The following is a 13,695-nucleotide window of genomic DNA, read 5'->3' as shown; positions in this document are numbered from 1 at the left end:
TTCGGAGAGTTTTTAATGACAAATAAGGCCCCGGACCCTCGTTATGACAGTTTACTTGTTGTGTTGGGATTTGCTAGTTAAACGGGAAAAAACATCCATTCCTTATACGCTTTATCGACAAAAGTTTGGAATCATGCAAAAATAAAACAGGGGTCTATTAAAACACTTAGGAGTAGATCGCATTATCACTGTAGTATATTACAAAACATTTTGTCTTTTTTTTTTTCTTTCAAAGTTGTATAAATGACCTGTTTCGGGCTCTCATTGTTCAAAGGTGACCGTCACGAGAAGGGTACAAAATCATTTCCAAGTAATTAAATATACCATGAAACACAGTGAAGACTGTCATCATCAAGTGGAGAAAATATGGCACAACACTGATTGATGAAAAGATGAGATGAAAACCGGTCAGGGAGGCTACCAAGAGGCCGACAGTAACGTTGAAGGAGCTGGACTGCAGCAATTTCTGGCAAGTACTGGCTTTAAAGCGCATGTGACAACAATCACCCGACGTCTTCGTATGTCTGGGCTACGGAGTAGGGTGGAAAGACGAAAGCCTTACAGTATCTTGCTAAGACTTTTCAGGAACCCCCCCCCCCTCAAAGAAAACGGCATGCTTGTTGAGCCATTAAAATTGCATTGTCGAAGATTTTTAACACTTTAGCTTGGTCAATAATTTGTCAAAATAACAGATCCTTGTGGGGACTGACCAATAGTATCGATTTGTGAAATAAATGTGAAATTGACCAAATTTGTTTTGTCCCGATTGGTACAGTTTGGCAGTGGCCAGCATTTTTGTTGTGCATTTTTGATTGGATTTTGATTCAAACTTCGAATTGCGGCAAAACTAGCGGGCGACCGTCCGCACACTCCGGTGGCATTCGGCCGCGTCGCTCGGTATGCGGTGGGCCTTACTCACTTGTAGATGTTTGACGGTGAAGATGACAGGTTCCGACAGGTAGACCTTGTTGCTCTCCTTGTTGATGGATGCCGTGATGACGGGGGAATTGACAATGACCGAACAGTTGGGGTAGACGGCCTCGCTGCTCAGTCGGACGGTGGCGTTCTCCGTGGAAAGATAGGAGCCCAGGTTCCTGTAGAGGACGAAGGCCATCCTTATCTCACCTGTTGGAAAACAACACAGAGGTGAGCGGGATCGCCTCGAGCAGGAATTGCCGTGAGAGACTGGTCGGAGCGAGAGTTTGAGATTTCCTCCTCACCGTTTCTGCCGTGCTGTTTGAGAGTGCTGGCTGACAGCTGGATGGAGTTTCCGTGTAGCTCAGACTGAGGGAATGTCAAGTCGGTGAGGCTCCCATCCGTGCTGAGCCGAGCCACTTCCAGCTCTGAAGCGCACGCACGCACACGCACACACACACACACACACACACACACACACACACACACTCACGCTCAAGTCAAATCATTGCGCAGCACGTTACATCAAGTTTGTTTTGTAGCCTCTTGTACGAACAGTGTTTTCTTACTAAGTGCTTTACAGACATCGTTCCTCAAGCAATTCTCACTCATACCATACAACTACAAATATCTGACACTCATTAAAGTGAAGTAAATTACTTACATTAGAAAAAAAAAATGAACTGGCAACAATGTCTTCAGGTAGATAATCCTTACATTGTGGGAATCTAATTTGGCCGTCAGTTTGTTAGCACATTCTTGATTAGGGCTGTGTAATGTAATAGATAAAGTTTCTAATTAACAGCTAATTAAACCTTTGGTGTATCACTATCTTGGGTTTTGGAGCGATTTGATGATTGAGACATTGCTTTCGCTGTGAAAACACTCTCGCACATTGAATAAACCACACAAGGACATATTGGATGAAAAGAGGAGGCGTAGCAGGAGGATTGGGGTGGGAGGTGGGGGGGGGAGGAGGGGGTCAAAGTCAGGTTCTGAAAGGAGCTGAAAAGAAGAGAGTTTAGTCAGAGGATTGGGAGCAAATGGGGTGAGATAGGTAGAAAAGACACGTACAGATAAATGCACTGGTCCTTCATTGGCATAAACACCAAATGAATCAACAATAGTTTGGTGTAGACTAAAGCAACAGTAGCTGTAGGTTGTTTTATTTTACCTTGAAAAAACACCTTCCACATCCTATGGATTGAATGCGGGCTTGGAATAAGGAACACGGTGTCACTGTCATCGCCATGGCAACCCTAGATCACCTTGAATTATTTGTCGACGAGCTATTTAGTTGCATTTGACTTTGCAGTTTCTTTTGATTATTTCAAAATGCGATGTGATGCGCGAACCTTTTGGTCTCTCACTGTGTTTAGAAATATAAAAAAGGCATCTTGTTGATTATTTTGATTTGGTATGCATACTGACAAAAGGAGGTGCTCCACAGCAGCAAAAAAAAAACAAAAAAAAAACAAAATTTAAAAAGCCATTAAAGCCACTTTTTTTCTCTTTTCAAACCCAATGAATGCCAAACAGATAAAAAGCTAAAATTATTAAAAAGATATTCTTCAACCATGTTTTCATTTAGATTATTTGATGATATTTCTTTAAGCTTGGAGCTAAAGCTATTGGAATGGTTTCCACTAATAAAATATTTATTAATCAGTGAAACACTAAACAATTAGGTCCAGTAAGTATTTGGAGAGTTTTATTTTGCCTTCATTCACAAGCAAACCACTCAACCAAATAGAACAATCAATGCAGACAGTTTTTCTTTAAAAGCCATTTTATGCGTGGCACCTGAATTTCCAGTCGCTCAAAAGCATTTGGACAACGTGAGATCATTTTAGATTACAACCCTCATTTTAGAAAAAATGTTTAAATACGCTTTTGGACCTAACTGTACATAAAGACTTGTGCTCTCTGTCGGGAGTCTTTTTAGACATACCAGAAAATAACTGAAAGCAATAATTCACAAGGGAGCTTACTGTTGAGCTGCTTTGCGATAAACGACTACCCACGATGCAATATGTACAACTTTAGGGAGAAGCCTAACATTTTGTTTTCTTACTGTCACTTCAACAACAAGACCCCCTCCCCACGCACACACACGCGCACACATATGCACATCCATACACATCTCAGCAGGATCTCAAAACAAGCCGAGTCTAAGCTAATTAAAGCATCCTTGTCATGACAATCCACTTCATAAGAAACGCACTTGTTCATTATTGTTATCACACGTGTGCATGCTGATGCCGCTCCGTTATCCCTTCAAATCACTCTTCTGCTATCGCTAATAATTTAATCATTTGCCTTTTGCCATTACTGAAGCGTACAGTCAGACATTCAATAATGTCACATGCTTCTCGGGCTTCTTCGGGAGGCGCCATTCAGATTCCTGTTGCTCGCTTGCATGGAAGACTCCGAAAGAAAGTAAGGGTAGAAGGGAGAGGAAGTGGAGGAGGACGACGAGAAGTGCGATCAGGCCAGTTATGAATAAAAAGAAGAGATAATCGCGGGGGATCTGCCCACAGGATTAGCTGGGAGGAAAGATTAACAGCACAGAGCAGAGAAATGAGCACACAACAAGATTATTTCCTGTTTTCAGTGCTTTGGAGATGTGCTAGCCTACATTTTGGCGCGTGCTCGGCGCCACGGAGGGAAAAGAAAATGGCAGTTCACGGCAATGAAACCTATTTCAACTTAAGTGGGTAAGGAGTAATGTGAGAAGCACATTAGGTGAATAGCTGTGATTTCACTGCCTAGTGATGTGAAAGAAAAACTCTGAGCGTCACGTGACATTCCACCACCTCCATCAGCCTCACACTCGGTGAGTCTTCATTGCTCGTCATCTCTGGCTTCGTTTCCCTTCCCGCTCCTCCTTTTCAACTCTGATGGCGTAGCATCCAAGCGGAATGAGTCTTCGCACCGGGGGGGGGGGGGGGGGGGGGGCGCCAGTTGATGTGATGTGCGGGAAACGTAAGATCGCACCACACGAGGGTAAAGAGGGTGGGGGGGGGGGGACAAGAATGACACTCGATGCTGTCGGCACAGATGAGATGGAGGCGAACACACAAACTACAAATCACCACGTCGCTGATTAGCAGTCAAGGAAAGTCACCTTATCACCTTAGGCTTAGGCTTAGGTCTGTTCGCGCCGTTGGAAATATGAAAAACTACAATGCACTGAGCTACCGCGACCTCTTGAATGAGATGTTCATTCAAACGGATAAAAGGATCGTTTTGAAAGTTTGAGCAACAGTGATTGGAAATTGGGCCAAAACAATAATCTTCTATCTGAAGTCTGAAGGGAATATTTTAAAAGGGGAACCGACACGTACACGGTAGACGACAATAAGCCTCAGCTTGGAGCTGAATATAATTAGCTGCTTTTTCAAATTTGCCATACAATGGGGAAATTATTTTTTTTCACACCAGCAAAGTGGATGATACACAAATGAGTGAATGAAAATGTCAAAACTTTTTCTTAATATCTATGTACATATTTACAACGCATGCTCACAAGAATAAACAGCAGCAGTGTGAGTGTGTGTGTGGGGAGGGGGGGGGGCAGCCACATGCAAAGAAATACTGTATAAACAATATAGACTGTTAATGTACTTTTGCAAGCAGCGCTGATTTCACAGCAGATTGATAATAAAATCAGTTCCTATCCAGGAGATTGCTGAACACAAATGTGATATTTGACTAAATGTACTGGGGGCATCTTTGTGGCAAATATAATTCAAAATAGGGTTCTCACTTCAACATTCTGTACAACACAATTCCCTGGAGGAAGATGGCTTGAAAATTGGGCCCGGAACCGACAAGCGACATATTCCCACAAGCAACTTCTGTCATATATAAATTCAGCTCACCCTTCAAATGAATGGGATTCCATCTTAAATATACGTCGAACAATACTTCAAGTGCAGAGTGGCTGAGAAGTATGCAGTGCTGACAAGACATCTTCGGCAGGATGGGATAGAACGGGGACCAAACCCTACATAGTCCTGTCCCTTTACGAGGACTACAATTAAAGGCAGGTTGTGAGCATGGACGCTTTTAGGGCTTCTCGCGCTGCCATATTTCACATTTTTTTCCTTTGCAGCCGACTGATCAGAATGATGGGATCAGTGAGACGCTATGAGGAGAAATGATGGAGGCAGAGGCGAGAAGGCGCTGTGCACAACACTATAATAACTAGCTTTGTTTTTCTTCGCCTAGAAATATGTGCATGCATGTGTGTGTGCGTGTGTGTGTGTTGTGTTTAGAAAAAAAAAACAAGTGTCTTTGACAAATTTATTCCCTGCTTTGGAAGCCTCAAGGTCATTGTTTTCCTCTGTGTTGTGTTCACTCAGCATCGGTCTCAGTGGAGTCAAAGCTTCTGATCGAAGCTCTTCATCCTGCCTCGACTTTGACAGTTACACGCCTGCTCAGTGTAACACGTGCTCGTGCATCTTGCGAATCCGTGGAGCCGCTATCCCCTTGCACGTGCTATCGCAGAATTATGTCAGGCAAATGTGATAATCACCGTGAAAAGCAATTAAATAGCTTTATTAAAGATTTACTTTGATTCTGAAGCTCAGGGTGGAGGTATCAAAGCGACAAGTATTGTTAAGCACATTTCTATCTTTTCAATTTGTGCTCTAATATCACTTTATAAGTCCTATAATTAACAGCATTAAACACCTCACATTTGCCAGAGTTGTTTTTCTTTCTTACATGCAGGACACGTCAGTGATACAGTGGAATATAAATTCTTGCCGTCACATCATGCGGAATCCGAGTGGGCTACTTCCGCTAAATCACATATTGGAGAGAAGGCACATAGATTTGAGCAAGTGTTTATCCTCAAGCTATTACATTTCTTTTTTTAATGCTAAGAAGGCATTATGAGGCGGAACAACACAATTTTATTATATTTTAGAAACTGGTTGTAAGGACAACGGAGCCTACCACGTGATGAGGCAACATAACAATAATAACATTTTTATTGCTTTGTCGTGTCAAAGTTTGTGCATTTATAAATATGAAAGACAAACACTGTATTAAATGTCATCAATAAATGGATGGATGGTGAAAGAGTTGATAAATTGTCGGGTGGGTGGGTTGATGGATACGGGAATCAACAGACGGAATGATTGAATGTTGGAAGGGTCGATCAGTTGATGGACAGATTGATAAAATGGTGACAGATTGGTGGATCGGTGGGTGAGTGAATGAACCCATGACGCAAAGAATTGGCAGGATGGACGTTGGGAAGGATGATCGGAATAATATACTAATTAATAAGATACCAATATACATACTGTACTGTACGTTGAGGCATCAGTAGGTGGCTTGATGGTTCATGGATGGGTCCATGATGGACAAATTGTTAACGGCAGGATGAGTGGGTGGGTTTTGTGATATTCTTTCAAGTTCAAAACTACTTTCCACACTGAACTTGATCCATAATTATGGACTAGGAAGCATCCTAACAAAAACATTGATACAGTACGTCACGGTTTCGGCACTCCAAAACCAGGTGACAGTAATGCAACTCTTTGTCTACCTTTAAATCTATTTTAGAATTAGTTTTAAAGTTCTGCGCTGAATGTATGTTGTGTTGTTTTTGCCGTTGCAAAGCACTATGAATTTGCCTTGTGTATGAATACAAATTATTGCCTTACCGATCTCGTACGAACCATGACCCCAAAACCGAGGTACGTACCGAACCGTGACTTCTGCGAACCGTTAAAGTATACAATCGACATTTAAAAGTAAACACAATCATATGGAGCCAACTTGTAATCAATACGTTTAAAAAGCGTAGATTAAGGAGAAGGTTTTTTTACCTATTGGTAGCAAACCACATCTGGAAAACATCTTAGGGGACAAGAAATCCAAATCCAAGTCATCCATTGTCTACCGCAGTATGAATGTAATACCTGAAGCTTTTGTGAACTGTTAAATGGCTTTCCTGCGGTCTTTCGACAGGCTGCTTTAAGTGAGCTTTTGTTCCCAGAAAGAAAAACTACTCACGGATGTTGTCAGTCGTCTCCTGCACAGTGTCGGTCTTGAGGAGGTTGTCAGCTAACATAAAAGCGCCGGTCTCCACCGTGTCGAGGAGCAGCGTGGCCGAGTGCAGCTGCTCGCCGGTGGACAGCTCTCTCCACGCCGTCTGGGCTCGCGGCTGCAGCAAATTATTCACCGTCTCCACCATGGCCTGAGGGCCGGCACAAGCGTTAAGGGAAACACTTAATTAATGATTCTAATGCGAACCGTTAGTGCCAATCCATTAACATTGCGTGTAACATTAGTGTTTCCGTGACAAGAGTAGTCAATAACACAAGACAATGGGAATGTTGTGGCCTCTCATTTATCATATTGATAAATTATGTTGACACAAAAATGTCACGGATGCAAATGCGGCATTCCCATGCAGACGTTGCAAAAGAAAGAAAGCAACATTAAAAAGCACAATTTCAAAAAGGTGATCCAATCACTTGCTGGGTTGCTAAACTTCTTTTCCCCCCCAGGTACACCTGCCTTTCGGACTTTAAAAACAAACCAACAAATATAGACAGCAAAACAAAACACATCACAACAAACTTCTCTGATTACTCACAAGAATGTAAACAAGAGCGTTTGATGTACTGACTCATGACTGGACCAAATAAACACAACATATGTTAAGGGTCCCTTGTCGATAATTAGAATACTTAGATGCACAGTCCAGGACGTTGAGAGCATTCTTACATCTCGAGCAAGTCGTCTGCCTTCACCGGGCAGCAATAAGACGTGCAATCCTCTTTCAGGACAAGCTAACGTCACCGCCGGCGTTTCAATGCTACGTGTTGCGCGGTGACCTTTGCGGCCTTTCGAGTCAAACCTGAGCCCTTCAGTTTGATTGGATCGCTTTTTCGTCACAGAGGAACCCCACCACAGTCGGTTTAGTTAAGTTGATTCACGGCCCATTTTGGACGCTGAATCAAAGTTCAGAAAACGCGAAACTAGAGTGCAACTCAAATGGACTAAAGGTGCTCCATTAAAAACACTTCCGCTGTTTTTGTTCCGAAAATCAAACAAAGCTAACGAGCTGATGGTGGTTTCACGCGGGAGCATCTTTTATCTTTCTGAATAAACACTGCTATTTTTGAGTTGGCGTTGCGCTGGATGGTTGAGAGAGAGAAAAAAAGAATGTTATACGCGATTGTCAGCTGGGTCACATCCAGCCATGCATAAAAGCTTGCAGTTAAAAAATATGAGCCGAGTAAACGGCAGAGAGGAGCAGAAATATTCTTTCAGAAGCAATACTTATTTTGTCTCCAGCCCACATTCCTTCATGCTCTCAAGAATTCACTTCCTCATTTGAAAAGACCCTGGTAGAGATAAAGAAACTGAGAAAAGGGAGGCGGCGGAGGGGGAAGAGACACGAAGGGAGTCATGGGAGAGCCATAAAACAGTCCACTGCTTCCACGGTGACAGGCGTCCTTTGGGAGAAGTAGAAGAGCGAATACAGGTGCGATCATACGCATACATCGCACACTCCCATCTGCCTCTCCAGTTCTCATCTCGCTCTCGAATTGTAAAGCAACCTCTATGCAAACGTCCTGCCGTCGCTCACTTGTGTCTCGCCCTTTTGCTGCCCCTCGAGAAGGAGAGCAGGTGGCCTCGTACCAGCGCGAGGGTCTCGGGTGAGGAATGGCAGGGGAGGAAAAAGATGCGTGCAATACGTCGGTTTATTGGCGATCAGAAGGGAGGCCAGCGGAGCAAAAATAAATGCGACTTCGTCAAGTGCAGGACATGCCGAATTTGGATCAGCGCCGTACGTTCCCCTTCGTATATACCCGTCTTCTGCAGATGCTTGAAATGTGTCCCAATGAATGATGCTTCAATTATTCAAAATAAGAAAAAAAACACCCTCCCAGCCAAAAGCCATTTCCATACTTTTTCTGCTCACCAAAAAATTCTACGGGTAAAGATCGAACCTTCTTGGTGGAGATAAAAGTGACGACTCTCATGCGTGTTAATATGCTAAAAACACACACAAGACGACCGCTAAAATCAATCCCTACTGGTTTCGGTTAATTCGTGATGGCAAATCATCCTCGGTATAATCACATATGAAATGAATCCGGGATGCTAAATTTATAGTGTGATGCCCCGCTCCAACTAACAGCTAATTAGCTGTGATGCATGTTGCATGAGTTGCGGGACGGCTGCTTGGAAACCAAACTAATTAAGCCAGTGATTCGGCAAACAAGTAGATGTTGGACATAATATCAAGCACGCAAAATGCGTACACAGGCAAAAAACAACACATTTTTCTTGTTAAGTCAACAACGAGCTTCAACAAACCCCTGATAGAGAACTTTACACAGACCGATGAAACACAGAATTTAATTAATATTTATCTTTTCAAATTAGAGCCTGTCAAATTGTTTTCCAAAACAACAAAGGTAAATATTCTGCTCTCCTGTGAATGTCCGTGAACACGGTGGACATGAAGTCGGTTGATAAGCGCTCATCACTTGCAGGGGGATGACCCTGACATTCCAGAGCAATTCCCAAGGTTAACGATAACAAGGTCCAAAATCTTTTTGCAACAAACCACATTGACCCACATCTCACATCAAAGCCCTTGGTTCAACCTTGACAACGCAAGAACAAAATCAACTGTTCTGTAAATCTTAACACAGACAACGCATCTGAAGAAACATGACGGGCACTTTGGCAAGCTATGTGGACAGTGTTACTTTTTTTTTTTTTTCAATGTAACTGCAATCACTTTCATTGATTGGTTATTTTTCTTTTAACGTTATCTTTAGACCAACACTTTGTGCCTAATAAACGAAATGCAATTATGTGCAAACAGTTGATAAGAAATGTCAATGTTTCATTTTTGGAGTCTTGCTTCTTGAAGTGTGTTAAAAGATTATTTTGATTGCTATTACTGCTACTTTCTTATTATTAATATTATACGATTTAAACAAAGGATGTTAAATCCATTGATATCATGTTGAAACAGTTAAAAAATGTATTTCTTAGTTGTAGCCCAAAAATGACATTAAAGCCCTTGACTTGAAGTCATCATAATTCCTCACGAAACGTTGGATTTGTACTGATTATCACAATTTTTTCATCCACAACAGAGAGTTTTTTTTCTGCGCAGAACAAAGGTCACCGTTTTACTGTATCAATGTTCACATTTTGTGTATCGCCATATCAGCAAAGTCAAATAATGTCAGATAGGAGCGCTTTCATCCACTTGGGCAATTATGGCAAAACATTTCGGACAGCATACTTTGGCTTTTGTCCACGATCATGTGCGTGTAGTTGTTGAGAGATCATATGTAGTATACAGTATTTAGGTGATAATAACAATAAGAGTATTTTCTTGTGGTTTCTTTGATGTGTTGGCAATTCTATCTGAGAGAAAAAAAAGCAAAAAAACGAGGCGATCTGAAAAAGCAGCGTGTGCGTGTGCCTTTTTGTTTAATATGCAAGTTTCAAATGTAGGAGATGTGCGCGCGTGCGCGCCGTAGCGGCGAGGCATTCGCAGTGCATCATTCTGCTCCACTTGCCGAGCCGATTGTCAGTGCAGGCTCTGTTTTCCATTCCCTCATGCTGCACTTTGATGTCTTTCAGATAACCACTAACTGACACCCACCCTCCCGTATAACTCTCATTAAACTTCTCACAGCTTTTGATTGAACTTTCGATTATCTTGCATTTTCTATTCCATATAAGTTTTTTTTTCCTCCCCCCTTTTTTTTCATTGAAATGTAATTCTACAGTGCTGAGATTACATCTGCGCAGAAGGACCTGTATCTGAGAAAAAAAAAAAAAAAAAAAGGTGTGTGATTTCCTTGAGGTCCACACATCCACACATAAAAAGTCATGGAGTTAATATTCGTGTGTGTGTGTTGCCTTTGGTGAAAGTATGATGAGCCGAGGGCTAAAATGATGGCCTTTTTTAGGGGTTACTCGCCCTGCAGAAACAGATGAGGGTGTTCATTTCTGCACTTGTGTATGCGCATAAGAGTGAACGCGTGCACGCACACACCAGTAAATGGGGCAGAAGTGAAATCCTTTGAAGCGTTGGGGTAATCCAGCGTAAACAAGAGCGGCAAGACAGACGAGAGGCGGCCCGTTCTACTTCTCGCAGCTCCACGAGGGCCGCACGTGCACACGCGTGGGCGCTCGTGCGTGGACGGCCGGCCGCCGTGTGTACGCGCACGCACGGCAAGGCGCACTTTTAAATTGACAGCGTTTGGCTGTAGAAGTATTTAAAAAAAAACAAAAACAAAAAAAAACAATCCTTTCTTTCTCGCTTGAGTGCGTTTGCAGAAAGTGCATGTTTTTGGAGAATGTTTTCATCCGAGAAGCAGGCTTTTCTGTCATTTGTTGTTGGACTTGTGTTCTGTCCGCCCTGACAGAACGAGTTTGGAGCTAAATCGGGCTTCACATTCGCAGCATGTCGCGTTCTGACCCGCCAGCCGGAAATAGAGGACGCATTAGACATTGTCATTGAGCACGGCTGTCTCCTCGCTGGCCGTTCTGTTGTTTCTTTTTGGTCTGATCACATCCATTTCTGTTTCTGCAAGTAGGGAATGACATCATCGCGGATTCGTGGATTCCGGTTGGAATTGATCGTTGATTCGTCATGTGTTGGTTGCGACCGGCACAGGTGATGTTGACTCGGCCTCACCTAATTTAAAAGAGTAACGTCAGCAGCTTTTTACGATCTGAAAATCATTGCCAAAGTCAAAGGAATGGTGTCTCGACTTAATTTGGAGAGACTAATCCATGCGTTCGTTTGTGACCGGCAGGGAGGAGGGCCTGCTCACGATTGTCAACTCTGACAATATTCAAATCCAGGCTGAAAACATTTCTACTTACAAGTAATTGTGCATATGACAACTGCAAGTATTTTGTCAGCATCCCTCGCTTTTCATTTAATCAGCTAATGATTATGTTTGTCTTATGGAATTTTATGTAGCTGTCAAGCACTTCGAACTGCCTTGCGTATGAATTGGGCTCCACAAATTAACTTGCCTTGCCAAATACTGTATGTGATCTAAAAAAAGAACAGCAAGATGTCAGCTATGGCACCGGTACTCAGGTACTCGCGATATTTTGCATGGAGACAGAATGTTCAGAACATTCAGTGGGCAAGAGAGAACCCTTCTCCCATCTTTCACTCGCAAAGCTGGATGAAAATGAACGGAGTGACAATTACCCAGGCTGTTTCTCAAGTTAGCACACATGCTAACTAACACAATTTCCCGAGTATAATAATACTTTAATAAATTTTTTTTAGATATTATTTCATCATTAACAATAATAATAGCTCAAATGGAATCACTAAGCCCTAATAATAATAAAAAGAAATAAATGGGTGGGTTGCGTCAAGAAGGGCATTCGGTGTAAAAATTGTGCCAAGCAAATCACGTAAGCGACTCGCTGTGGCGACCCCCGGTGGGACAAGCTGGAAGTAGCATGCGTGATTATCAGAATCAGAATCATCTTTATTTTGCCATGTATGTCCAAAAAAACACACAAGGAATTTGTCTCCGGTAGTTGGAGCCGCTCTAGTACGACAACGGACAGTCAATTGACAGAGAACACTTTGGAGACATAAAGACATTGACAAAAAGAAAAGAAAAAAAACAGTCACTGAGCAATACAGGATTGCTAGTTATCTGGTAAAGCCGGGACAATTTATTTATTTGTTGACAATTGTGCAAAAACATGCAGTCCTTTAGCAATTAGAGCAGTTTGAATGACTAATATAGCAATAGACCGGTGCAATGACCGTCGTGAAAAGGGCGCCGAGACTTCAAGAAGTGGATGCAAGTTTAAAGTGACGAGTAGCGCGATCATCTGGGCCAATGTCGATTGTGCAAATGTTGCAGATGCTCCCTCAGTCAGTGTGCAAATGGCGCAGACGCTACTCTGGCACGTGAGCGGCCAGTATTGGTCAACAACAGATATGCAAATAGTGCAGCGTGGCGAGACGACTACAGTGAGTGCACGAGTAATGTATCATTGGCCCCACAGAAATGTCACAACAAACTCATCAAACAATTCATAGATTGCAAATTTGCCTCATGGGCCTTCAAAGAGAACTAGTCAAACGCCCCTTGTCTTTCGGTTTTATTTCTACAATGCATCTTCTCCATCACTCTCTCTCTCTCTCTGTCTCTCTCTCAGTGCACCTTGCACAAGCTACCTCCCTCCATCAACCAGCCTGCAGCATCAAAGCCTCTTCAAATAACCAACTTCATCATAAATAAATTGCCAATTTAGTACACATGAAACGAGTCCCCAGTTCCCCAAACGAAATGTGTGTGTGAGAACGAGAGAGAGAGAGAGAGAGAGAGAGAGAGAGAGAGAGAGAGAGAGAGAGGGAGAAAGTGGGAAGAGAATTCAATTATTTTTCATCTCTATTAAGAACCCAAACCTCCTGCACGCTCTCCTCACTTGACAATTAGCGCTGCAGATAATTAACGAGGAGAGGGCAGCAACACACCACATCCCTAATCACGCACATTTCTACCTGGCAGAGTCGAGGACCAATGGCATAATTTGGTTTTGCATTACAGAGGCTAATTATATAATCGATCACTTCCACCACCCCAACGCGAGAAAGCGTGTGTGATGTAATTTTCCGAACTCGTAAGAAGCTGTCTGGAGGTGCCGAGCCGACGGTTCGGCGATGTGAAAGATCGAAGGCAACTCGTAAAAAAAAAGAAAAAGAAAAACAAACCAAAAGCGACCCAC

General features: G+C 42.7%; 1 protein-coding gene across 1 annotated transcript in view; it reads right to left on the bottom strand.

Annotated features, from left to right (window-relative positions):
* adgrl3.1 (adhesion G protein-coupled receptor L3.1) overlaps positions 1-13,695 on the bottom strand; it is a 146,915-nt gene that overhangs the window by 30,437 nt on the left and 102,783 nt on the right. The window contains 3 exon segments of the mRNA XM_061679024.1: positions 920-1,125; positions 1,221-1,343; positions 6,949-7,132. Coding sequence (XP_061535008.1) covers positions 920-1,125; positions 1,221-1,343; positions 6,949-7,132 — 513 coding nt within the window.

The sequence above is a fragment of the Phycodurus eques genome, chromosome 6, assembly GCF_024500275.1.
Source record: "Phycodurus eques isolate BA_2022a chromosome 6, UOR_Pequ_1.1, whole genome shotgun sequence".
NCBI classification, from domain to species: Eukaryota; Metazoa; Chordata; class Actinopteri; order Syngnathiformes; family Syngnathidae; genus Phycodurus; species Phycodurus eques.
Note: the sequence above shows the minus strand (reverse complement) of the source record. Positions and strands in the feature narration are given on the sequence as shown.